The sequence below is a fragment of the Lithobates pipiens genome, unplaced genomic scaffold (assembly GCF_037356315.1).
Source record: "Lithobates pipiens isolate NorthernLeopardFrog02 unplaced genomic scaffold, aLitPip1_a1.2 Scaffold_11, whole genome shotgun sequence".
NCBI classification, from domain to species: Eukaryota; Metazoa; Chordata; class Amphibia; order Anura; family Ranidae; genus Lithobates; species Lithobates pipiens.
In genome coordinates this window covers 25,823,935-25,850,699 of record NW_027507696.1, presented here as the reverse complement: position 1 = coordinate 25,850,699, position 26,765 = coordinate 25,823,935, and the positions used below count along the sequence as shown (strand labels likewise).

The window sequence follows — 26,765 nt, the reverse complement described above, 5'->3', positions numbered from 1 at the left end:
TCCTTGCCTATGCAAGAGTTGAGGAAATAGGAGCAGATACACACACAAAAAAAATTGCTCCCCCCTCTCCCCCAAAAGACTTGGAACTCAGTTGCAGCCTGGGGGATTATTTTAGTCCCTTTGATTGCTGCTCTTGGGATGTTTTCAGCTCATGTCCCATTTTCAGATGTTTCCCACCCTCTTTGCTCAACTGAGTATCCTTACAGAGTAACCACTGGCATTGTCAGGAGCAGGCATACTCTATTATTTGATAAGGACAGATGTATCTGTGAATCTATAAAATTGTCAAGGCATGCTCCAGAGAGGTTTTGACCCAACAATCACCAATAGTTACACATTTTAAGTAACAAGTGTCTATGATAAGATTACACCCATTTGAACATAAATACGGAAGTGGCATATAATCTACCCCGAACTCAAAAAGTAAGAACAGAAAGGTTTGGTTCAACTAAACAGAGTAAGCACCCATAAGGATAGGTACCACATCCCAGAAAGAGAAAATATGATAGTGGAGAGGTCAGAGGGATTTTGATGGTGCTTGTTGTTAAGAAAGAGGAGCATAGAAAAAAAGAAAAAACTTTTTTTTTATATAATACAAAATTATACAAAAATATTTTATTTGGCTCAAGATTAAAATATACTGTGAATATAGACATCGCAACAGTACAATGCAGTGCAGTACAATACAATGGTGGTCTAGATGAACAAATATACTGGTTGACAATATTTTATTGCATTTTCCCAACATGTTTCGCAGAAATGCTTCCTCAGGGGATGTGCAAATATTCAAACAGTAAAATATCTAGGTTTAGGAAAAAATATATACAGCAGGTTACAATTGACATAAATATAAACAAAAAAATACAGAATTTTTACAGAACAAAAACACACTGAGGAAAAGCACTTTTGAGATAGCGGGCTCCCTTTTGGTCCCATACCATGCGACCCACCTCTAGTCACTGTCAGTTGGAAACACCACCATTCATCCACCCCACAAGTCAAATATCCCCAGTAGACCATAGAGGGCTAAAAGTCCAGCTAAAAAAGAAAAAGGAAAACGTAGGAAAGCAGAAATGCGAGAAAAAAACTAAAGAAAAAGGGGAAAAAATATATTATATTTTACCTCAAAAAAAAAAAAAAAAAAAAAAAAATATATATATATACATATATATATATATATATATATATATATATATATATATATATATATAATGTATGTTGCAAAGGATGCAACATGAGGGGATAAAAATCCTCCAATAATTAAGGAAAGTTAAAATTAATCAATTCATAGGGATATACCCAAAAATTGGATTATTGCGAAAATTCACTTATATAAAATCAAATGATAAGGCTACATGATAGCATGACTGCAATAGGAAGTCCGGTGAGCGAGGGTCAGTTAGAAAGCTCAAAAGAGCAGGGGAACTGTAGAAAAATAAGACAAGGCTATGAAGAGAGAGGGAATGAAGTTAATTAAAAATACATTTGGATGAAAATGAATAATAATTAAAGAATATTCAAATAGATATGCACACATAAAACCTAGCCGCGCAGACAATAATTCATACATGTGTAACAATTATAGCCACATGTAGAGAAGGATAAGGATGTATATAAATAGCATGTGTGGATCGCACAAAGCTAAATAGAGTAAACAGCAGAAAAACAATATAATATGTGCACAAAACATACGTTTTCATAACAACAAGGGGGATTAATGATCCAATGCCTACCGAACAGACGCTCCAGCTCAAACAGATATCGGTCATGTCCTCTGGTTATGCCGCGAGGACAGACCATGCAAGGCTTGCTTTTATAGTGCCCTACCATCGAGCTGGCGTCTGACGTCACCAGCTTGATGCGGACGGGTAAGCGCGATTGCGCATGCTCCCGTGACATAAGCAGCCATATTTGTTTATCTAGACCACCATTATATTGTACTGCATTGTACTGTTGCGATCTCTATATTCACAGTATATTTTAATCTTGAGCAAAATAAAATATTTTTGTATAATTTTGTATTATATAAAAAAAAGTTTTTTCTTTTTTTCTATGCTCCACTCTCTTAACAACAAGCACCGTCAAAATCCCTCTGACCTCTCCACTATCAAAAAGTAAGACTTTTTTTACTGCACCAGCTAAGACAATGGACAGTTCCCTATTAATGAGTCATAAATGTCTAAATGGTCTACGGATATAAAAAAAACAGGAAATTTGGGAGGGAAAAATGACAATTAAATGTACACATATCTGGCATATCCAAGAGGGGTTGAGCTCACTGTGCACTCACTGTACACGTTGTGGGTGAAGTTGACATCAGGTACCACTACTCACATGGTGCCCCGGCTCTTTATACATCATGGCGCTGGTGTTCCGGTTACTGGAACACTCTCTGCATTTCAGCACCCGGCACTAAAAGAAGCCTCTGTCCAGCATTCAATTCAATTAGATGCTGGCGGAGGGAGACAGACACAAGCAGCTCAGTGTTGTGAAGTTTCCATTGGATGCCTCACAGCAATCATCAGACTTGCTGCAGTTTCCCACTCATACTCAAAAGAGGCAACATGTGAATAAAAAGCTGGACAAGACTGCAGGACAGGTGAGTGGTGGATTTTTTTGTTATCTTCAATCTTAACCAGCAAGTTACTGATCAGACATCCACTAACCACCAGTGTCAGGGATGAGAGAATTTTAACATGTAGGATGGGTTTTTCCTGGGTCTGACCCCCCTGTCCTGTGTATTCTATAAGGGACAGAGGTCAAGACTCTGGGGGTTGTTCTGTTGTTGTTCTGTCAGTTCTGTCCTGGCCTGTTCTGTTTGGTCAGACCGATTCACTGCCATTGCCAGAGTCTGGATTTTCAGTGCCATGCCAAGGTTGAAGTTCCCACTTTGCTGGGACTTGCAGTGCTTCCTGAAGATACCATACATGGACTAAACCAGATATGGACTCTATGCAGGTATGCTGGGGCCGCCACAAGCCTCAGTTAGGGACTAGGGATGTAATAACTGCACTTAATTTCAGACTGTTGTCTGTATATGTCACCATGTTAATTTATTCAAGCATCTGAAACTGCCTTTGCCTGGTCTGAAGATATTTAAGTAGTGTAAAGCAAATAACCAGCACATATACGAGCTCACGAAAAAACATTGGGGTATTAAGATAATGGTACAGGAGTTTATACAGAGTGATGATACAGTGGTTACCAAGAGTAATGAAGGTCTCACTAGCAGCCTGTCATAAGCATATACATGTGACAGGTAAAGTAGCCTCTTGCAGCGAGAGAGATGTTGTCCACACTCCTTTAGCAGGGATTCATCTCTAGGGTTGCCAACTCATTCTTTTAAACACAAACACATATGAATTACACAGGTTCTGAAGCTAATTCAATGCAGATAAGGCACCGAGTGAGTTTAAGTACCACCTTTATCAGCCACAGAACCTGTGTAAATAATATTTGTTCAGTTTTAAAGGGATGAGGTGACAACCCTACTCCAAAGGCAGAAGCTCTGTGCAGGAGATAGCCGACAATGGTTGTGAAATGCCTGGGAAGTGACGTCACTCATAGAGTTACTTCTTTAGAGGGCTAGATAGATTAGTCTTAGATTGTGGATGAAAGTAGAGTTAGAGATTTTAGTTTTAGGCTAGGTTCACACTATTGCGATGCGGGAACGCCGCGAATCCGCGGCGTTTTCCCGCATCGCATACCTCCCGCCGGCAGTTCACACTGCCCTATGCGGACGGCTGGGGGTGTCAATGTTATGTTAATGACACCCCCAGATCCGTCGGCATATCGCAGTGCGATCTGCCGACTCGCACAGGAATCGGATCGCATGGTGTGAACCCCCATGCGATCCGATTCCGTTGCGGACCCAAAAAAGGGTCCTGTGCGAGTTTGCTGCGGGACAGCTGCGAGTTCAGCCATACTATCTGTATGGCTGAACTCGCAGTGCTACGGAGATCGGATGTGATTTGCTGTGCGAATCACATCCGGATCTCCCCCCGCAGCAGTGTGAACCCAGCCTTAGGGTGAACTTTAAGCTTCAACAATAAAACCTAAAGCTGATTGGTTACTATGCACAGCTGCACCAGATTCTGTGTGCACTAGTTTTAGTAAACCTCCTCCAATGTCACTTTGCCTGTCTTGGGCAAGTTGACTGTGTCTCTTTAACTACCCTCAAAGAGTTACAGCATCATTGTTTAATCATGAACAAAAAAAATAGTATAGTAGGTACTGTGCCCCTCTCTCCTACATAATGAGAGCCCCAATAGACTTCCATCTACCAAAGAAAGCAAAGAATCAGTCACTGTGCTGTTCTTAACATATAGAGAAAGAGAAAAGATACAGAAACTGCATGCAAAGAAAGGTTTTGCAAGCAAAAGCAAAGCATAAATCCTAAATAATTCACCAAATGAGCTAGTTATTTTGTGAAGCCATGGTAGGCCTTATGCCTGGGGGGAATGCTAACACCTACGCTCAAAAATGCTGTGATCTTTGCCAACTATATAGAGGAGCGGACAAAATATATGAAGTACCTAAAATATTTAGGTAATTTGCTTTGAGAACAGATTTAATTGTTTGGACTGCTGTCACACCTTGAATTACCATATATACTCGAGTATAAGCCGCCTTTTTCAGCACATTTTTTATGCTGAAAAAGCCTCCCTCTGCTTATACTCGAGCGGGGATCTCCCGCTGTGTCATGCAGTGTTAACTGTTCGGTGGCCGTCCACTGTAACAAAGCCCCACCTCCTCCTCGTCCATGATAGACGGAACACTGAACACTGGTACAATGCTGGGAAACTGAATCAGTGTTCCGTCTATCACGGACGAGGAGGAGGAGGGCTTTGTTCCAGTGGACGGCCACTGAACAGTTAACACTGCAGTTGCATGACACAGCAGGAGACACCTGCTGTTTGTAATCAAAGGTACAGGTGGCCCCAGTGAGGCTGCAAATTGGCACAGTGAGGTTGCAAATGGGCACGGTGAGGCTGAAAATGGGCACTGATGATACAGGTGGGCACAGTGAGGCTGCAGATGGGCACAGTGAGGCTGCAAATGGACACAGTGAGGCTGCAGATGGGCGCAGTGAGGCTGCAGATGGGCACAGTGAGGCTGCAAATGGACACAGTGAGGCTGCAGATGGGCACAGTGAGGCTGCAGATGGGCATTGTTTACCAGTAGCTTCTGCATTTCCCACCCTATGCTTATACTCGAGTCAATATTTTCCCCGATTTTTGTGGTAAAATTAGGTGCTGCAGCTTATATTCAAGCATATATGGTATGTGTAGTTTTAATATTTGAGAAGAGTTTAAAAATTGTTCTAGGGAAGCCTCAGTTCTTTAAGGCTCATTTCACATCTGAGCAATCTGCAGCGACTGCTACAGCCTCTCGTTTTTATTAGCTTCTATTTGTTGAGCATTTTTGGATGGAGCAGCACCATTCATTTGAATGGGCCTGCCTCTGCTCCAAAAGAAGCTCATGTAACAAATCTTGGCACAGAGCCAGGAGCTTTTCTGGGTCACAATTCTGGCCACGATTGTAGCACGATTTGACACTCAACAATCGTGGCAAAATCTCCTCTTTGGGGTGCCATTAAGAAATAATGGCATTGCAAACGCGTTCTGCGTGTGCCGCAAATCTGGAATCGTTGGCAGAATCGCGGTGATTCAACCTGTAATCCAAATAGCCTAGGTGTGAACGGAGCCTAAAGTGTATCCAAAACAGTTTCTTTAGTTTTGGACAGAGTAGGGAATGGTTGGAATGTATTTTTTGTATGTCTGATCAAATCCAACCAAAAGTGAAAGAAAAGGTAGTGTTTGTAAAACGAAGACTGCATACATATGGGAAAAACAAATGTGAAATATTAGCTAAAAACCTTTTAAACCCAAGACAATAAAAATAAATGTAGCCAAGATTGAAGCACAAAACAGTACAAGTGGTTTAGAATCAAGATGACAAAGGCCCCTTTCTCACTGGGGCGCTTTGCAGGTGCTACAGCACTAAAAATAGCGCCTGCAAAGCGCCCTGAAACAGCCGCTGCTGTCTCTCCAGTGTGAAAGCCCCGAGGGTTTTCACACTGGAGTGGTGCGCTTGCAGGATGGTCAAAAAAGTCCTGCAAGCCACATCTTTGGAGCGTTGGAGTAGCGGTGTATTTACCCCTCCTAAAGCGCCCCTTTCCCATAGAAAACAATGGGGCAGCGCTGCAAACCCACCTGCAAAGCGCCGCTGCAGGGCGGTTTTAACCCTTTTTCGGCCGCTAGTGGGGGTTAAAACTGCCCAGCTAGCGGCCGCATAGCGCCGCTAATGCCCCAGTGTGAAAACAGCCTTATAGTTTAACATTCTTAATATACAGCTATAGCATTGAAAAATATTTCTAACTCTTTATAGACCCGAGGTTTGTAGGTGTAACATGTTGGCATTAAAGCAGAACATTCTCTCAATCAATTCTGACTATGTTTAATCCTTATGCTGCTAGCAATATTAAATAGAAAGGAAAGTACATCATATTTATTTGTTTTTCGCTTTCACATTTCTTTAGTTACTTTCTGGTTTCCAAGCCTAAGCAAATTATGTCATACATCCCAGAAGTCTTCAGGAGAAGGAGTTTTCTCAGCTAAGCACACCCTTGTGCCTGCATGCCTGAGCGAAGGGCAGATAGATTACTGAAAGTAAATGCTATGTGAATCATCTGCCCTGACTCAAAATGGCTAAGGCCATAAATGCTAGGGGGTATCTTTCAAAGTGATTTCTTAGCAAAATAAAGCATGGAGACATGGATGGATGGGTTAGTTTGCTTTGAATTTTAAAAAAATGATTAAATTGCGTTTTTGGTTTGTGGTGTTTAGATGTTTTGCTCTGAAATGGTTGAGATTGATATTTTAACTTGTTATTGTAGCACTTTTGCTAATTATTTCTTTTTTTTTTTGGAAAAGAAGAGAGGCCATTGACAATCTTACCTTGTTATTTGAGTTCTCGTGGTAAAATCTAAAGATCTCATGGACCGCAATACCTCTATGCATCCTAAGTACTGCAAGAAAAAGAGTTGGCAAAACATTAGGAAATATTTACTGCAAGAGCCTAAAACAAAAAAAGCTGCCAATATGTTTACAATTGCCATCCTATAAAGCAATTATCCAATAACACAAACAATTCATAAACAGGGCTTTTATTTAACACCATAAGAAAATATGAAAAATATAATATGCACTTACCCTCAACAACCAATCAGAATTGATCTGTGTAGTGTAGTCACTGAAATTTGTTACTGCACCCCCTACCCTTAAGCCTAGTACACACAAGCCAAATGTCAGGTGGCATCGGCCATTCAATAGAAACCAGCCGATATTAGGCCCATATGTGCTGCAGTCGGTCCAACAAAAGCCGGCTTCTGCTGAAGGGGCATGATCGAAAAAGTTCTGCCGATCGGCTCTCAATCAGCGATGTTAACCAATGGCTGAGAGACCCAACTCACCTCACGTTTTGGGGAATTGAGCCCTATAAGAAGCACTGGCGGGGAGGTCATAAGGTCAGAACACTCAGCCAATTAGAATCCAAGTGGATATTCACGTTAGACACCTTTGTACCTCAGGGCTTGAATGTGGACTTTGATCTTAACTGTTTTATTAGCGATTTTTAGTATTTTAAATACTTTTAGGGGCCCATTTTTGATGTCTTTTAATAATTTTTAAGTTTTTAACATTGTATTTTAGTGAATGTCATGGTGGGTACTGTTTGACCTCTCTTCCGGTATCTGCCACGGAATTTTTCGTATCACTAAGCTACTCTCCCATCTCCCTCTCTGAGGTAGAATATTCTACTATCTCTGTCCTGTCTGGGCTAGCTCCCCTTCCCGTAATCATTATTGAATGTAATTGATCTTGAATATTGATATTACCATCTTAAATTAGGATAGGGCTAAATATTTTAATCTATTTTAGGTCTGGAACCCCTGTCTATTGATGGATGATAGGTTTTAGATATGGCCTTTTGGGTTATCTTTTCCCGTTATCATTATTGATTTTAATGGATCTTGAATATTGATATTACCATCTTATATTAGAATAGGGCTAAATATTTCAATCTACTCTAGGTCTGGAACCCCTGTTTATTGATGGATGATAGGTTTTAGATATGGTCTTTTGGGTTAATTTTAAAAATCTCTGGTAAGTCTTGTGACTAAATATATGTTTTAATAAATTTTAGTTTTTTTTAATTCTACTTCTATGCCATTATTTTCCTTCTCCCTTTAACAAGGGTGACCCCAATAGCTGCATATGTGTACATAATCCAGCGCCACTGTTATTTTATAATATTATTAATCTAAGCTCAATATAATATTCTTGGCAGTTTGGCCGTATATTTTATTGTTCTGTTTTTAGCCTTGAGCATTCTTTGGATATAAGTTTTGGGAAAATGCGCTTCCCTCTGATTACTCTGAGGCTTAGGGTTTGTAAAAAGCCATTAGTGCTATATAGCAAGGTCCTGTTACATTATTGTAACCATATGAATATGCTTGTGGCTGCATATTTTATTTTATTTTATTTATTTAGGCTATTGAAGTAGCAATGGGGTCTACGATTGATAACTTATATTCTGTTCCGTCTACGAGTCCCCTGTTACGAGCATAGCTAGTGGCTTGAATTGCTGTCCTTTGAGCTATGGGAAGATGGCCGCCACGACTCATAGCGAGACGGAGCGGGCTTCGGGAAGATGGCCACCAAAACGCTTGTTTCTTCCGAAAGGCTCGGACTGCATTGAGTGGTAAATCCTATGAGGTCTGTCGTGACTGAATCTTTCCCCCTCTACTTAGTAATACGTATTGGGTCTTGGGAAACGACGACCAAAACGCTCGTACCTTTTCTAATATACACTGACTACAGCAAGATGGCCGAAGGTGTTTGCCATTCAAATGCTATTATAGTAGTTAGCGGGCTACAAGAAAATGGCCGCGATCTGTACCCGGTATTTAAGGGTCAGCGTCCTCCTATAGTTTATTCCCTGATGAAGTCACATGTCCAAGTGACGATACGCGTAGGATTGGACTAGGAGGATACCGGAAGTGACGGTCGTAGTACACACTACCTGCTCGTTCGTTTGATGCTGTCGCTTCGTGTAAAGTTTTTTCTGCATTTATGTTTTATGCTAAAATGTGAGTACCCTGGACTATGTCCTTTTAAAATAAAGTTTGGATTACATTACATACTTCACTATTAGCGTTTTCTCTTCTCCTATGGATGTATATGCTACCTGTGACTGAGGACCTAAAGAGGGGGGCACCCATTGCTGTTTACATCTACCACCTGCTTAAAAGGATATATGCTGTTACCTTACAGCAGTAAGGTAAGGTAGCCATTGCTACCAGTGTGTGGACACCTTGCACGTTATGACCTATGGAATAACGATTCACTCACGGGATTATCAGATATTTGCACACAGAGTGGATTTTTTTCAGTGCATGATTTAATACGGACTGTGGAATATACTTTACATAATTTTTTTAGATTTCTTATTTATTTCTATTGCTCTATTTGTTTCCCTGCTGCACCTTTGGACATTATATTATCAAGCGTTTAGTCACGCTGTAGATCCTGCTATCACTGCAATCTGTGCACTTTAGATTGAGATATATTATATACCTATCTTTGCACCTAAATGCACTTTACTTAATGCACTTTTTGGATGTTAAATTATGTGTTTATAGTTAAGCGTTTGTAGGATTATTCATTTTTTATTTTTTGTACACTGTGTACTTCACATATTTATTGACATAGTTAATTAAGGAGCGCAACACCACTTTATACATTTAAATGGCTGAGAGCGCTGACCAGAGTGTTCTGGTGGGGGGCCCGTCCTCCCTGCTAGAACACAATAGAATAGCAGGGAAGGTGGCTGTACTAACATCAGATAGTTAGTACATCAGCTCCTCCTGAGCTGTCTGTTTTTTTTCCTACAGCCCTACTGGGTTGAAGAAAAACTACTCGTGTGTACTAAACTTTAGTTTCAATCTGATTGCATGTTCAAAATAGAAAATGTAGAATGCCGCGTACACACGAGCGGAATGTCCGACAGAAAAAGTCAGACGGAAGCTTTTCATCGTATATTCCAATTGTGTGTATGCCTCATCACACTTATTTTAATGAAAATTCTGACAGACCTAGAAATAGAACATGTTTTAAAACTTTTGACGGAACCAATTACTATGGGGGAAAACGTTCGTCTGTATGCTGTTCCGACAGACCAAAAATGATGCATGCTCTGAAGTAAGTATGAGACAGAAGTGCTCAGTGTGGTAAAACTAGCGTTCATATTTGTGCTAGCACATTCCTCACGCTGCTAATTCTGTGATATTTTAATGCAGCGCATTCATTTCTTCTTTAGAATGCTGGAAGAAAGTTGTTTTGCTGCTCATATTCACACAGAGTTCTCACAAACTTTTTTCTTCATTATTTATCCCCATCTCATGACTATTATTCTAATTTTTAAAAGCCTGATCTCTATAATAATGTTTACAATTATTTTTTAAACTCATCTTTTATAATTGTTTATTTCATCAAGATTTATTTTACGATTACTTAAAAATTGTTCCTTGTTAATTTGACATTGTCTTTTTTAACCAGTTCCCGACCAGCGCGCGCCGATGTACTTCGGTAGAATTGCACGGGCAGGCATATTGGCGTACAGCTATGTCCAATCTTTAATGCCGCCCTGCCATCACGATCAAGGTCCGCCACGGGCATACCCGAAATCGTCTCACGGGGTGGCTGAATGGAGAGATACCGTTGTAAACAGCATCTCCCCGTTCTGCCTAGCAACAAGTGACGCTGTTCTCTGCTCCATGTGATTGGAGCAGAGATCAGTGTTCACTAAATGAAAGCCCAGCCCCCAACAGTTATTAACACACCCCTAGGAACACTTAACCCCTACACTGCCACCCACTGGTTAACCCCTTCACTGCCAGTGTCATTAACACAGGAATCACTGCATTTGTATAGCAGTGATGGCTGTATAAATGACAATGTGTAAAAAATGTCCGATGTGTCCGCCATATTGTCGCAGTCACAATAAAAATCACTAATCGCCGTCATTACTAGTCAAAAAAAAAACAAATTAATAAAAATGCCATAAAACTATCCCCTATTTTGTAAACACTATAACTTTTGCGCAAACCAATCAATAATCGCTTATTGCGATTTTTTTACCAAAAATATGTAGAAGAATACGTATCGGCCTAAACTGAGGGAAAAAAAAATTTTTTTATATATTTTTGGGAGATATTCATTATAACAAAAAGTAAAAAATAATGTGTTTTTTTTTTCAAAATTGTCGCTCTATTTTTGTTTATAGTGCAAATAATAAAAACTGCAGGGGTGATCAAATACCACCAAAAGAAAGCTCTATTTGTGAGAAAAAAAGGACGTCAATTTTGTTTGGGAGCCACGTCGCATGACCACGCAATTGTCAGTTAAAGCGACGCAGTGCCGAATCGCAAAAAGTGGTCTGGTCTTTGGCCAGCAAAATGGTCCGGGCTGAAGTGGTTAAATGTACCTGCCTACTCACAAACAAACTGTCCTATTTGAAGAAAAACACAGGAAAGTATTTTGCGAGAAAATTAAATATCCATTTATTCTAAGTAACAAAATAAAGAGGAAGTCAACGCTGGGCAAACTTTTGGAATTTGCATAGCCCTTTGTCCCCCAGAGTACACATCAACAAGTCTGTGGAAAAGAAAATTGGTAGCTTGAGGAGTCCATATAATAGGAAGCACAATCTGGTCCAGGAATCCCAGAGATCAGGATCAGCAGTAGATGACATATCTGTTCCCAGTTTGTGGTACTACAACAGCCTGTGTCTTCTGTCAGATAAGACTGAACCCAGGCCGTCACTTTCTTCTCTTCCCTGCAGCCTTCCTTGGAGGCTGTGGCACTGGTGGTGGCCTTGTGGCAGGAGGAGGAGGATGGGCGAGCTCACATATGTGGCTGTTCTTAGTCAGCTGGCCCCTCAACCCTTTCTGAAGAGCATCAGAAATAAATCCCTCACAGAGGAGGCGTTGTCCCTTCTCCAATTTCAGCAACCTGATGGCTAGATAGCAGTCATAGGCCTCTTCAGCTTTGGGGGGTGCTCCTGAGGAAATCGCTGGCTCCCCTAATGAGGCCCAGTGCTGCATCCTCCGTCATTGTCCCCTTCCTGGGCCTTTTGGTGGTAAGGCAGAGGGAAGGCATCTGGAATTGGGTGATGCTCCTACTGGGCCCAGCCACTTCCTGGCTGACCCTGGGCACGGCCTACTCCTGGCTGCCAGTGGGCGCGGCCTCATCGTAGATGACGCTTGGCACGGCCTCCTCTTGGCTGATGCTTTCCAGACCCTCCTCCTGGCTTGGCTCATCCTGTGTAAAAAAAAAGGACATAGTTGTCATTCTTGATTTATCAACCACACACAATTTTTAGCTCATGACTTGCAAATTGAATGTTAATAAATAGAAAAGACTATCATTCTGACCCCAGCATTTTTCGAGCTAGTCACCAACATTTTTGGCCACTACTATCTAGTGATATGTATACATAACTTTTGGTATAAAAGCATTGATTTGTAAGCAATTATAACATCTAGTTGGCATCATTAATATTAGGACAATAAATATATGTCTAAAAACGAATATACCTGGCTCCAGCTGGGTGCATCCACTTCTTCCAGGATGGAAGGCCCAGGTTGTTCCTGGGAAGTCTCTGCTGGGGTGGAGGGAAGGGTGGAGGGAAGGCTGCAGGGAAGGGTTTGAAAGAGATTCCCTGGCTTCAGTCTGATCGTCCAGAAACCTCAGGTTTGTTGAAGTACCAGAGCCTGAGGACATAAACATTCTCTGCTAATGCTCCTGATCTGAGTGAAGCCTGGATCTTATTGTGCTCCTTCTTATACATGTTCCTCAAGATTCCAATTTTATTTTCCAAAAACGTCATGTTTGCTTCGGGGACCCGAGTCTTCACAAATACCAGAAATTTCTCCAGCCTTGCCTTCCTTACTTGTTTATTGTAATATAAACTATGTTTGACCTCCCAGAGATTCCTCGTCTCCCTGTACTTATCGATAAAACTGGACAGAAATTTTCGTCCTTAAACTGATTCATTTTTTCTGTAAGAGAATACATAAGAGAAAAACCCTAATGTCAGTCTAAACTCATAATCTTATCCCAATATAGTCCGCCAACTTGAAGCAGTATAGGCCACTGTGATGGGCCAAGTTCAAATTTTACCTTCGTTTAGCACACTCGCCACTTCCATTGGTTCGTCCTCCACACACAGATTGTAGGTACGACAGATGCGTGTTAGCTTTATATACACTGTGCATGTGTCAAACTCTGCCCGCGTCGCCCACCCCTGACATTCTTTTTCACGAATATTCCCCTCCCCTTCTCTCTTCGGTGTGCAGTAAGAACAGTAGGAGCAACACGGCGGAGACAAATTATTCCACTAGTGGGGAGGAAAGCCCGGAGCCCCAAACATCCTGATTCAGGAGGAGGAGATTGAAGGCCACCAACATGGCCTTTGATGAAATGGACAAGATTTTGCGCAGGGAGGATTAGGATGGGAAACATCCCAATTTGCGAAAGGACCAGATCATGACGACTGTTGTGAACACCCTGAGGCTGGGTTCAGACTGGAGCGATGCGGGAACGCCGCAAATCCGCGGCGTTTTCCCGCATCGCATGCCTCCCGCCGGCAGTTAACACTGCCCTATGTGGACTGCTGGGAGTGTCAGTGAAACCTTAATGACACCCCCAGATCAGTTCGCATATCGCAGTGCGATCTGCAAACTCGGACAGGAATCGGATCGCATGGTGTGAACACCCATGCGATCCGATTCTGCTGCGGACCAAAAAAAGGGTCCTGTGCGAGTTTGCGGCGGGTGCGATGCGAATTCAGCCATACTATCTGTATGGCTGAACTCGCATCGCACAGAGATCGGATGTGATTTGCACTGCAGTGCGGTGCGAATCACATCCGGGTCTCCCAGCCGCAGCGGTGTGAACCCAGCCTTAAGCACAAGTTTGGGGTACGACGGTCCAAAGTCCAATTAAGGAAGCGGTGGTCTGACATAAACCTGAGGGAGCCGGATCAGTATCGCAAAATAAAGAAGATGCTTCAAAAAAGTAAGTACTTGTCTCGTGTTCCTATTACAATTATTAACTTGCATGCTGCTCCATGTGCTTTTCTTTACTGTTGTACAGTTTGAAAAGGCTACATTCATGTTCGTGGGCACAGTAATCATTCATAGAAAACATTGTTCGTAAGAAACATTGATTGTACGAAACATTGTTCATTTGCCAATAAATACAATGTATTTAGATTGAACAGGGTTATACCTACATTTTGGTCATGCTAATTTATCATATTAAAAGAAGTTAGGACATTTTTGTCTAGGTGTGTTTGAAACTAGAATGAATTGCAAACTTGATTCAGTGGAATGTAAGCAGAGGACACTCAGCAGCTGTTTACACATCTTTTATGTCTTATTGTGTATGTGTATTTACTGACCCAGCAACTTTCAAGTTTTATTGTTGCTCATAGATGTACAACATTTGTAATAAATCTTTGTATATTTACTTTCATCTGTGTTGTGTACATTGGCTCACAATCATTGTTGTTGCCGCTCTGTTACATAAATTTTATTTGAAACAAATAAATAGATTTTGTCCCAGTGTTTGCTGTGGACATTGGCTAAATCTCTCCCACCTCTCCCACCTCACCTAAAGTCCCAGGGCTATTTTTCTTGTTTTTTGCTGTTTACACATCTGGACTCAGGAGCACTAGTGTGGGACACCAGATCACATTTTTTAGCCCTTGTACACACGGTAGGACATTCCGACAATAAAATCCGTTGGAAAACTGGTGTTGCATACACACGGTCACACAAAGTTGTCGGAAAATCCGATCGTTCGTAACTTGATGACGTTATTTAGTTACGACAGGACTACGTTCAGGCTAGTAGCCAATAGCTTTGGTCTAGGAATTTGATCTGAGCATGCATGGCACTTTGTCCGATCGGAATTCTCTACAAAGAATCGGACAAAGTCTGATTGGATCGTGTTGTCGGAAAAATTTTATATCCAGCTCTCAAACTTTGTTGGTCGGACATTCTGACGGAAAAAGTCAGATGAAGCCCACACACGGTCGGATTATCCGACAACACGGTCCGATCGGACATTTTGCGTCGGAATGTCCGACCGTATGTACAAGGGCTTAGAGTAACTCACACAGGTGCTCCAATGGATACTTGGGGTATCTCCATCTGTGAAACTTGGCCAAAAAAGGTAAGTATTTCAGCTTGGTAAAAAGGGAATTTTAATCATGTCTTCAACTTGGATCTCTTCCCAAACATACAATTGTACACCAGTTCAAAGCAATGTTTCATATTCCTATTTCTGGACTCAAATATTTGTGTGCTAAGTATACCTTTTGTTTCATTATCATAGGGGAGAAAAGACTCAGACAACAGTCAGAGCATCCCAGGGACCCCCGACACCTCACCAGCCTGATTGGGAAATTAGCCCGAGCCCCCCCCCCAAGGATCTAGAGGAAGGAGAGGTGGAGGAATTGGGCGAGATGGGCACCCCACCAGGTGAGTGTCGGGCACACCAGCTTCAGGTAATCTATGTATACCTGCATATTTCTAAATACTGTATTTTTCAACAATTTTAGGTGATGTGCTGGTTGTGGAAGAGGAACGTTTCAGTAGGGCCAGCGCCCAAACCCTCATCCAACATATTATAACGTGGAATGGGGAAATAGACGCAATGCGAAATCGCCTTAACATTATGCAACAGGAAAAAAAAGAACATGATCAATGTTTTGGGAAAATATAATCCCTTTTCCCTCAAATCCGATCATGTTTTCTTTTTATATTACCCCAAAAAAAAATTGTGTACATTTTAAAAGCCAAATTTGTGTGTCAACATGTGCTATCTGCCATCAGGGGATCTCAATGTATGCGTTTTGTGGGTGCAACCCTTCCTCATAACTCTAATAGGTGAGAGGAAGGGATTGCACCCCCAAAACATGTCCATTGATCCCCCCATGATGGGAGATAGAAACATGTTGACATTACCCATTTGGACTCCGAATATGTGTGCATCTTCAAAAATTGTCTGTTACAGGGGTGACATCACCCCATCAGATTTACGGCAATATCAAGACATTTTTGACACTATAATGTCTGATATTGCCCTCAGTTTTCATACGTTGAACTTTGTAAGTACCAGAGTTGTGTATGTTATGTTTTAAAGCATGCCTGTTTGTAAAAAAAAAAAAGAAAAAATATTGAGGAAAATAATAATATATTGAGGAAAAAATATATAAAAAAAAAATATTGTGAAAAAACAAAACAAATTTTAAACACATTTTCTAAACGCAAAGAGTAAACACTTTGAAATACAACAATGTGTGGCTTCTTCTTTCAATGCTCAATACCAGTTTTGTAAGAATTTTTGTGTTTACAGTGATAATGGGGCTTATTTACTAAAGGAAAATCCACTTGGCACTACAAGTGCACTAGGAGAACCTGGGAGAACAGCCAAAAAGAAAAGCAAGCAAGAAAATTCTAGATTTTATCAGAAAAAATGTTTAATTACTAAAAATGTTATACTTTGTCTGGCATTGCAATGGCCCCCCCTACCCATGAAATAATTAACATATTTCTCACAAACTTCATGGGGGCGCTTTGGAGCCCAACTGAGGCTAGATAATTCAGGGAATTTTTCCTTAAATAATTGTGCGGGATGCAGCAACACAGGATGATATGATTGTTTTTTGTAGTCCGCCATATGGATTGCTGTCGGAAACAGGCGGAACTGGCTGGCCATTATCCCGAAGGTATTCTCAACGACTCTTCTTGCTCTGGCTAGCCGGTAGTTAAAAACCCTCCTCTCCAGGGTGAGGGTCCTTTGGGGGAATGGCCTCATCAGGTGCTTGCCCAGAATGAAGGCTTCATCTGCAATAAAGACGAAGGGGAGTCCTTCCGCGTTGTCCGCATCAGGTGGCAATGCCAGGCCACCAGTCTGGAGACGCTAGTAAAACTCCATCTGGGCAAAGACTCCTCCATCCAACATCCGGCCATTCTTCCCCATGTCCACATAGAGAAACTCATAGTGTGCCGACACCACCGCCATTACCACTACACTATTAAACCACTTATAGTTATAATAGTAAGACCCCGAATGGGGTGGTGGCACAATGTGGACATGCTTCCCATCTATAGCCCCTCCACAGTTGGGAAAGTCCCAATGGTCAGCAAAATTGGAAGCCACAGTCTGCCATTCCTATGGCGTTCATGGAAACTGTGGAGTCAAATAAAAAAAAAAAAGTACTTTTGCACATAACATTGCAAGCAGATTACACAAAAACATTCTTGCACAACATCAGTATAACATTTATTTTAAGGAGTATTTAAAAAGACAAAAATATAAGGCCCACTTATCAGATTACTCACCCCATCTGATGGCCCATTGATAATTGTATGGGGGGGTGGGGGTTTAAGGTGACTTTGGGAGCCCAAAAAAAAAAAAGCCTCCAGCACTCTGCCTGAATTTAAGGACACACATTACATTTGGACACATTTTAGGGGGTGGGGGAGGGTTATAAATTAATTTAAGGACACACATAACATTTGCACACATTTTAGGGGGTGTTTTGGGGAAAGCAGTACAATGGAGCTGACAATATAAATTGTTAAAGGGACTAGGCTATAGGTATATATGGGTCCAGGATAGCATGCTGGGGAGGTTAGTGAATAGAAATATGCATGTAGGCCAAAAAAGGAATATTAAAAATGCTTCCAGCATGCATGAGGATAAAGGGGACTTTCACAGCATATTCCAATCATGGTAATTAGGGAATGATGAAATAAATACAATACATTAGCAAGCATTAAATACATATAATGTGATGTTAAGGGATAAAACTTACCCTATAGTCCTTCTGAAGGACCTGCATGATGGCCGAACAGGTCTCTGGAATAATTATCCCCAGAGCCTGGGGGGAGATGTCTGTTGAGAACTTGAGGCCCTGCAGGCTTCTTCCAGTCGCCAAGTACCGCAAGGCGACGACTAGCCTCTGCTCGGGAGTGATGGCTTGCCGCATGCAGGTATCCTGCCTGCTGATATAAGGGGACAGCAAAGCCAACAGGTGAAATCCTGAGATAATTCCTGAAATCATTAGGATTAGTCTCCTGGATCTCATGAAGCAGAGGCATGTGCGAGAATTGGTCACACTGGAGTAACCAATTCTTGGTCCATGAACTCCTCCTCGCCCTGTTCATGGACTGGGCTCGGGTCAAAATATGAACCCCAACACCAAGCCCCCACACAGTATGAACCCTACAACGAGTACGTACCCGCACCATGGTTTCAAAACGGTCAGCTTGTCAGAATGAACTTAACAGAACGCACTGAAGAACAGCAAGACCTGTGAAGAGCAAGCTGAAGACCAGTAACAATCAAACCAGAATGCACCGAAAAACTGATACGAACTGACTACACGCACTGAAAACCAGATACAAACCCACAAGCACAAACTGAACAGCAGTAAAACAATCGAAATAAGCTGGAGTCTGAAAAGTGCGAATCGTCTCTAACCATACTTCTACTAACACAAGAGTAGCAGAAGGAGCCCAAAGGGTGGCGCACTGAGTCTTGAACTTCCTTTTTCTAGTCCCATTGTACGTGCTGTACATCACCACGTGCTTAACGATCATACTTTGGTGTGATCGTGTGTACGCATGACAGTTTCGGTGGAACTGTGTCGTAACTCGTCGGAAATAGTTTATTCCGACAAGGAAAACCGTGTCTACAGGGCAGAAGATTTATTAGTTTAGGAGGGAGGAGTGATAAATAGTTGTGTTGTATTTAAAAAAAAAAATTCCTAACTTGAAAGTAAAACAAAAAATAAATACATTTGGGTGTTAGACTTCTAAAAAATGGTTGCCAAATTGGAAGTGTTCTGTAATAATGAGGTGGTGGGCATCTCAGTGTTTGGCATTTCTCTTCCTCTAAACTCAGAAGTGTAAACCTCCTCCCTCTTCCCCTGGGAACACACACAGGGACCCAAAATGTCGAAGGATTGAGTGATGTCATCAGAGGGAGGAAGATGTGGGCAGGGAGCCCAAAAAGTCCAGGCTCGGCCTCTTCTCCTCTCTGCATGTCCCTACAAATGTAAAAAAGGGGACGGTGACAGAGGGGGCAGCGGTAAAGTATGCAAAGCAGCATTGCTAGCTGGCAGAAAGTTGCAGTGTCAGGGTTGTTGGGGAGAGGCAGGTGCAGTGGTAGGGGTGCTGGGTGAGAAAAGCTGTGCACTTGTAAGCCAACAGAGAGGCTTCTCCCACTGAACATCACCTGATATGGTATAGGCTCCTAGATTATATCGTCCTCTGATATAAGGTACCTATATTGGGCTTTAGTTAGCATGGGGAATGGGGTTGTTAGAATTATGCTGTTTGAAAATGAAGTTATCCCGTAGCTCTGCTACCTACAGTATCTCCCAAAAGTGAGTACACCCCTTAAATTTTTGTAAATATTTTATTATATCTTTTTATGTGACAACACTGAAGAAATTACACTTTGCTACAATGTAAAGTAGTGAGTGTACAGCTTGTATAACAGTATAAATAACTCAACACACAGCTATTAATGCCTAAACCACTGGCAACAAAAGTGAGTACACACCTAAGTGAAAATGTCCAAATTGAGCCCAATTAGCCATTTTCTCTCCCAGGTGTCATGTAGGTCTCGGGTATGAATCAGGGAGAGAGTTCGTTCTTGTGTGCCTCAGGCAACAGGTCCATGTAACAGAATGTGGTACAATATATCTAAATTGGGAGGCATGGTTAGAAGAAATAGTGATCTCATCTGGAGAAAATAATTATAGGAGTTGATTGCATGGATTAAAAAGAGGTACCTCCCTAGTTGAGATTATCCAAATGCTTTGAGAAAGTGCATGTATTACACAAGAAATGGTAGTTGGTCTGATTTTATAAAAAGAATGTTATAAAAAGATTAACAAGAGGTACCTCTATGGTTGAGGTTATTCAAATACCTTGAGAAAGTGCATGTATTACGCAAGAAATGTTTGTTGATCTGATGTTTTTTTAAGTGCAAGTCTTTTACTGTAGAGAATAAAGGTACAATACCATTAAATGTTAATTGCAAAGAAAAGAATAACTCTTTACAGGTTTACGTTTGCAATGTGAGAGGGTTGGGGGGGGGGGGGGTGAAAGGGGAAGAAGGAGTAGATGACAATAGAGTGTCCAATCGGGTATCACTGAAAAACTTACAGGCAGACTTGATTAGTCCACTCATGTAAAAGGGGCTTAGGCCAGCCACAGACGAGTCGAAAACCGTTATGTTGATCGAAAAACAAAAATGGCGCACATGCTTGTGCCATCATTTGTTTTGTTTTTCTAAACAAAATCCAGCATGTTGGATCAGGCACTTTTGAATCCAGCATGCAAATTGTGTGTCGCAGCTGGCACACTAATTATGCGAAAAACAAAAGATTTTCGTTTGCTTTTTCACTTGTCTATAGCCAGCTTTAGGAAAAAAACACTCTCCCCTCTCCACTTTACGGTATCTGTGGAGGAATAGTGTTGTCATATGCTGCTCACTCCTGGTTTACACTTCAGAATATCTCCCACTCATAACTTTATTATAGGAAGCTATGGGTTCACTAGATTTCTGCTCGGATCAACAGGTCATTTTTTATACATTTACAATTGAAAGCATTTTCTTATATCAGTTTGATATTTACCAGGGCATGTATAAAAAGTTCATTGCTAGAGTAAACATACATTTTAATCAATACATTTAGCTATTTTTTAACCTGATTCATGCCATATATGTTCCTGAAAGCATTAATACATATTTTTTTAAAGATAGTCTAATTCAAAAGTATAATGGCTAAAATGCAGTTCTTCAGCAGGATTGACTCAAAACAGCCTGAATTTACAAAAAAAGTTACATAATTAACAATAGTATTAAATGTAATACATGAGTGATGACTTTATAGATAGTATACTCAAAATAGGGGGGAAAAAGGTAATAATGTATGCCATAATATACAATAGTAATACACATTAAAAGAATACACAAAACTAGAGTGGAAAAACCCCACATACAAATTTAGGCCTTTTTACAGATAAGGCACACATGCAGTCATGTGTGTTTAGAGCACTTACTCATGTAGTTAAACATTTTAAGGCATGTCTTCATGCACATTACAGTGACTCTGTGAGAAGTATCTGGCTGATATCACTGGATTTTTTTTTATGAGAATGCTAGTCATCTGACTTTATCTGACTTGTACTTTTAAGTCACAGACCAAGAATAAGCACGTTTAAAAGGATCGTCTGAAAAGCGTCAGAATTCTTTATCTTTATAACAGATTTCAGAAACTGGGTGGAACAAAAAAAAAAACCAGACGAGGTGGATGGAGGAACAACCCCCAAACTCCCCGCCAGGACATTACAGTCTGACAGTGGGACTGTCAGATTACACTGACCATTGGCAGCAGCTGCTGATCAACAAATGCTTTCCAACCTAAGCAATCAAGTTTTGTTGAAAAAGAACAGCTACGCATCGAACAAAATTTAGCTGAACTGGCCAAATCTTGATCCATCTATGACCAGCTTAGGAGTTCAGCAGTAGAAACCTCCATTTTCGTCTCATAACAAAACCCCAACCTTCAACAAGTTTTTTTATGCTCATGCGGAGTTGGGATTTTTTATTTTTTAAGACTAAAGCGTTCAGGGGTAAAGTTATGGTAAAAGCACATGCTGAAATATACATGATATAATCTGTAAAACTAGGGGGGGGGGCCCTTCCCCCGGGCACGTCACTGAGGGGGGTGCTGCAGCTTGTACCAATCCTCCTGCATTCCAACCTCTACCTCTAGTGGAAACACCCCCCGCTTCTCTGGTCCCCCACAGTGCTCACCTCCTCTCCCTGGCTAGCTGTGCAGTATGCGGACGGGCTGGATAAAGACATGATCCCCCACACTGATAAGCTGATCATACGATCGGAAAGACAGGCAACCACAGACTGTTATACCATAACCTTCATCGGCACTCATTCTCCTGTTCTTTCCCCCCCCCCACTCTCTATCCTGTCTGCTGCCGCAGATAATCGAAATGGATTGTCGGGGAAGGAAAGAGCAGGAGAACGAGTCCTAGGGAAGGTTATGTTACAACTGTCTGTGGCTGTCTGTCTTTCCAATCATATGATTAGCTTCTCAGTGCGGAGGATCATGTCTTTATCCAGCCCGTCCGCTGCCGCATACTGTACAGCTAGCCAGGGAGAGGGGGTGAGTGCTGCAGATGGACCAGAGAAGGGGGGGGACAGAGAAGCAGGAAGGGGAGAGAGGGGGGTGGAAAAGAGGAGCATGCGGGGGACCAGAGGAGCATGTGGGGGACCAGATGTGTACAGGAGGACCAGAGGAGCATGGGGGGACCAGAGGATAATGGGAGGAGACAGAGGAGCAGGGAGGACCAGAGGAGCATGTGGTGGACAAGAGGAGCATGTGGGGGACCAGATGCATACAGGAGGGACTAGAGGAGCATGTGGGGGACCAAAGGATCAGAGCAGGACAGAGGAGCAGGGGGGAACTAAGGAGCACTTGGGGGACCAGAGGAGCATGTGGGGGACCAGATGCATACAGGAGGGACCAGGGTAGCATGTGGGGGACCAAAGGATAAGAGGGGGACAGAGGAGTATGTGGGGGACCAGAGGAGCATGAGGAGCATGTGGGGGACCAGAGGAGCACAGGGGGGGACCAGAAGAGCACAGGGGGCAACAGAGGAACATGGGGGGACCAGAGGAGCACAGGGGTACAGAACAGCATGGGGAAATAGAGGAGCAGGGGGGACAGAGGGGCATGTGGGGGGGCAGAGGAGCACGGGGGGCCAGAAGAGCATGTGTGGTACCAGAGGAGCTTGGGGGGTACCAGAGGTAAACTTATTCTTTGCCCAGGGTGAAAGAATGTCTAGCTTCGCCACTGCATAATATACAAGATTTGTGTCATATCATTAATTGGAAAGACCATTTTAACAGAGATTAATATTCAAAAAATGCAAGATGTGATGTGAACAGTTTCCATTAAAATGAATGTTTTGTTTGTGACACTTTTTTAAAAGCAAAGCTAGGTAGACTCCTTCATTGCTAGCAGTTATGCCAGGGGCTAGTGAACTGTCAAAATGCGTTGACAGCAAGTGACAGGTCCAGCCTGATACAGTCACAAAAAAGGTCTCAATGGTGATGAACTGTAAGCAACTCACTTACTACTACTACTACTACTATTGTTTTTTCAGGAAGGTGGACAGCATTCAGGACCACAACATTTACACCTTTCAGACTGGATTATGTGATGGTCTGCTTCATTTTAGTGAGTAATTTGCATGCTGCAAGGTTTTAAAGTGTTCAAAGCAAAAATAATCAATAGCCTAATAAATGCCTAAATAAAAGATTGGAGGCTATAGATTTTTAAAACAATTAAAAATTCAGACTTTAGAGACCTTTTTAAAACAATTAAAATATTCAGACTTTAGAGACCTTTAGAGACTTCAAAGTAAACTTAAATAACAATCAATAAAAGTTTATGTTGGCTTTTCCTATGCATTGAGCTAGGAAAAATAGCTTATATATTAGAAAGGTCATGAAAGTGCAAAGGTGTAACAGCTGGAACTAATGGCCCGTACATATGATCCGAATATTGTGCGAAAACTGTCATCCGAGGAAGAATCGTATGATTTTCGGATCGTGTGTATACTACTTTCGAGAACCCATCACGACACCAAAAAGGAGGCAGAGATTAAAGCTCAAATAAGGATCTGCAAATGGAAAGGGAAGAAGCAGTTGTCCTAATAAGGCTGAGAGTCCTTGAACAAGCAATGGGAGAAAGTGCTAACTCAGACTGTTCCATCCCAACGGAACTGCAAGAACCAGTTGAACACACCAGTAAATACAGTATATACTAAAGCATAATGTTTGCAATGATACAGAGTCATCTCCTGTACTTCCTACTAACAACAATGTTCTGACTCTCAACACACAGACCTCTCAGCTCCAAATGCCTGAGCCTTTTCAAGTCTACAACACAAGTGCATCTATGCGGCAAACTGCATCCCCTCTTGCTGACAACAAGGTGACTTCCAGTGACAAGTTGCAGCTCAAGCCGCATCCAGCATAAGCCTTAGGGACTACACCACAGTTAAACGCTCTTGCAACATCATTTTATCCTGGCAAACCTCACCCTACTTCACCAGAGAACTTTCACACCCAAGGGGTAACACAATTTACTTTGGGACCAAAGAGTGAGAGATCAGACTTAAATGACTTCGCCAGATATATGGTATGCCATGAGCTCATTAACACTACCCTCTCAAGGTTTGACGACTGTCCGGAGAGCTACTGGAGATCAACCTTCAAGGCTACCATTGCTGATCTCAACCTTACCACCAAGTAGGAACTTGATTTGCTCATAAAGTGGCTGGGGCCAGAATCTGCAGATCATGTTAAAAGACCAGAGAACAGTGCATGTTGACCACCCAGATGCAGGTTTTGTTGCTGCATGGGCAAGACATAAGCAAGCCTATGGTAGCTCTGAAGCCATAGAAAGCGCTCTAGTCAAGAGACTACAAAACTTCCCAAAAATAGGGAACAAAGACTCACAAGCTCCAAGATCTGAGTGATCTTCTCATTGAGCTGGAGTTGGCAAATATACACCCACGTCTACCTGGACTAAGCTTCCTTGACACTGCTCATGGTGTCAATCCAGTGGTGTCTAAACTGCCATACGGCCTGCTAGAGAAATGGGCACAACAGGGCTCAAGGCACAAAAGGGACTATAGCATATCTTTTCCTCCATTCGCATATTTTTACAGGTTCATCAGTGGTCAAGCCTAGATGAGAAACGATTTCAGCTTCAGTGAACCCAACTTCTTCATCAAGGCATGATAACATAGCAGCTAAACGTAGAGACTTTAATAAAGCAATATCTGTTAAAAGGACAGACATCTCACCACCCATATCCTTTCCTGCTCACCAGAGAGATTTGGGTGACAGAGAGAAAGACCCTAATCATCAGTGCCCTATTCACAAGATGCCTCACCCCTAAAGAAATGTCGTGGGCTTAGGGCAAAGACGCTACAAGAGTGCAGGAAGATTCTTCAGAAACTTGGAATATGCTACAGGTGCTGTGCTTGTTATGGACATATTGCTAAAGACTGTAAAGTTGACATCAAGTGCACAGAATACAGTAGTAACAGACATGTTACAGCTATGCATCCGGGCTCACCCTCAGACAATTCACAGCAGCCTCCTACCTCCAGCCCTGTCTCAAGTCATGGCGGGGAGCAACAGATGTCTTTGGAGAAGGCTTAGATCACAAATGCTGTGCTAAGATATGCCTAGTCAAGATATACCCAAAGGGTCAACCTGAGGAAACTACTAAGATGTATGCCATAATAGATAAACAGAGCAACAAATCCCTGGTTAAGCCTAAATTCTTTGAGATCTTTGGTATAGATGGACATGCATCACCGTTTACTCTCAGAACCTGTTCTGGTCGTGAAGAGACCTTTCGGCAGAAGGGCCAATGGGTTCATGGTCTCTCATATCAATAAGGAAGAGGGCATACCCCTACCAACATTAGATGGGTGTGACCAGATATCAGATGAAAGGGAAGAAATGCCTACTCCAGAGGCTGCATATCACCATCCTCACTTGAGGCACTTTGTTAATGAAATTCCTGCAATGGACATGAATGCTGAAATCTTGATCTTGCTAGGAAGAGACATTCTCAGAGTACACAAAGTACACAAGCAGTCCACTGACCTGATGATGCACCTTACACACAAAAAATTGATCTAGGCTGGGTAATCGTGGGCGATGTATGCTTGGATAGAATGCGTACATCATCCGAGATCCATTCCTACAAAACGTACATGTTAGTAAACAGACGTGCATCCCACTTCAAACAGTGCCCTCACCATTACGAAGTAAAAGAGAAGCCTCTTGACATCATCCATGTACCTGATGTTACTCCTAACCTTTGTGATGACAACCTAGGTACCACAGTGTTTTGTACTACAAGCGATGACAACAAAATAGCCCTGTCAGTCGAAGACAGAGAGTTCATCAAAATAATGGGCAAAGAATTCTTCCAGGATGAGTCAGCTGGGTTGCACCATCACCTCTTCATGCTGCAAGGGTTAAACTCCCAACCAATCATGAATAGGCTCTATCCAGATTCAACTCACTTCAACGAACACTATACCATTAGACCAGCTTTCAAAGTGGGAGTCCTGGAAACAATCTCTACATGCCTTAGATGGAATCCATATACCACGCTGCTACACTTCTGCCTCCCTTGCTACAAGTCAGAGGAAAGAGCTTCACATCTTCTCAGATGCATCTACTGAGGCCATAGCAGTTGTCGCTTACCTCAAGGTAAGAGATTCTTCTAATTAAGCCCACATAGGATTTCTGTTTGGGAAAGCTAATTTAGCACCTAAGCCTGAACACACGATTCCCAGGCTTGAACTTTGTGGGACTGTGCTAGCTGTAGAAATAGCAGATTTCATACTGCGTGAGCTAGACATTCAGATAGATGATGTCAGATTCTACACAGACAGCAAAGTTGTTCTGGGCTACATATACAACCAGACTAAACTTTTCTATGTCTATGTCAGCAACCATGTAGAGAGAATGAGGAAATCATCTAAACCTGAACAA

At 42.0% G+C, this 26,765-nt stretch overlaps 1 protein-coding gene across 2 annotated transcripts in view; it reads right to left on the bottom strand.

Moving 5' to 3' along the window:
• The window catches only part of SHC3 (SHC adaptor protein 3), a 162,787-nt gene that overhangs the window by 116,951 nt on the left and 19,071 nt on the right, over nucleotides 1-26,765 (bottom strand). For both annotated transcript variants that reach the window (XM_077469998.1, XM_077470008.1), the window contains exon 3: nucleotides 6,960-7,030. In XM_077469998.1, coding sequence (XP_077326124.1) covers nucleotides 6,960-7,030 — 71 coding nt within the window. The remainder of the gene's footprint in view (nucleotides 1-6,959; nucleotides 7,031-26,765) is intronic.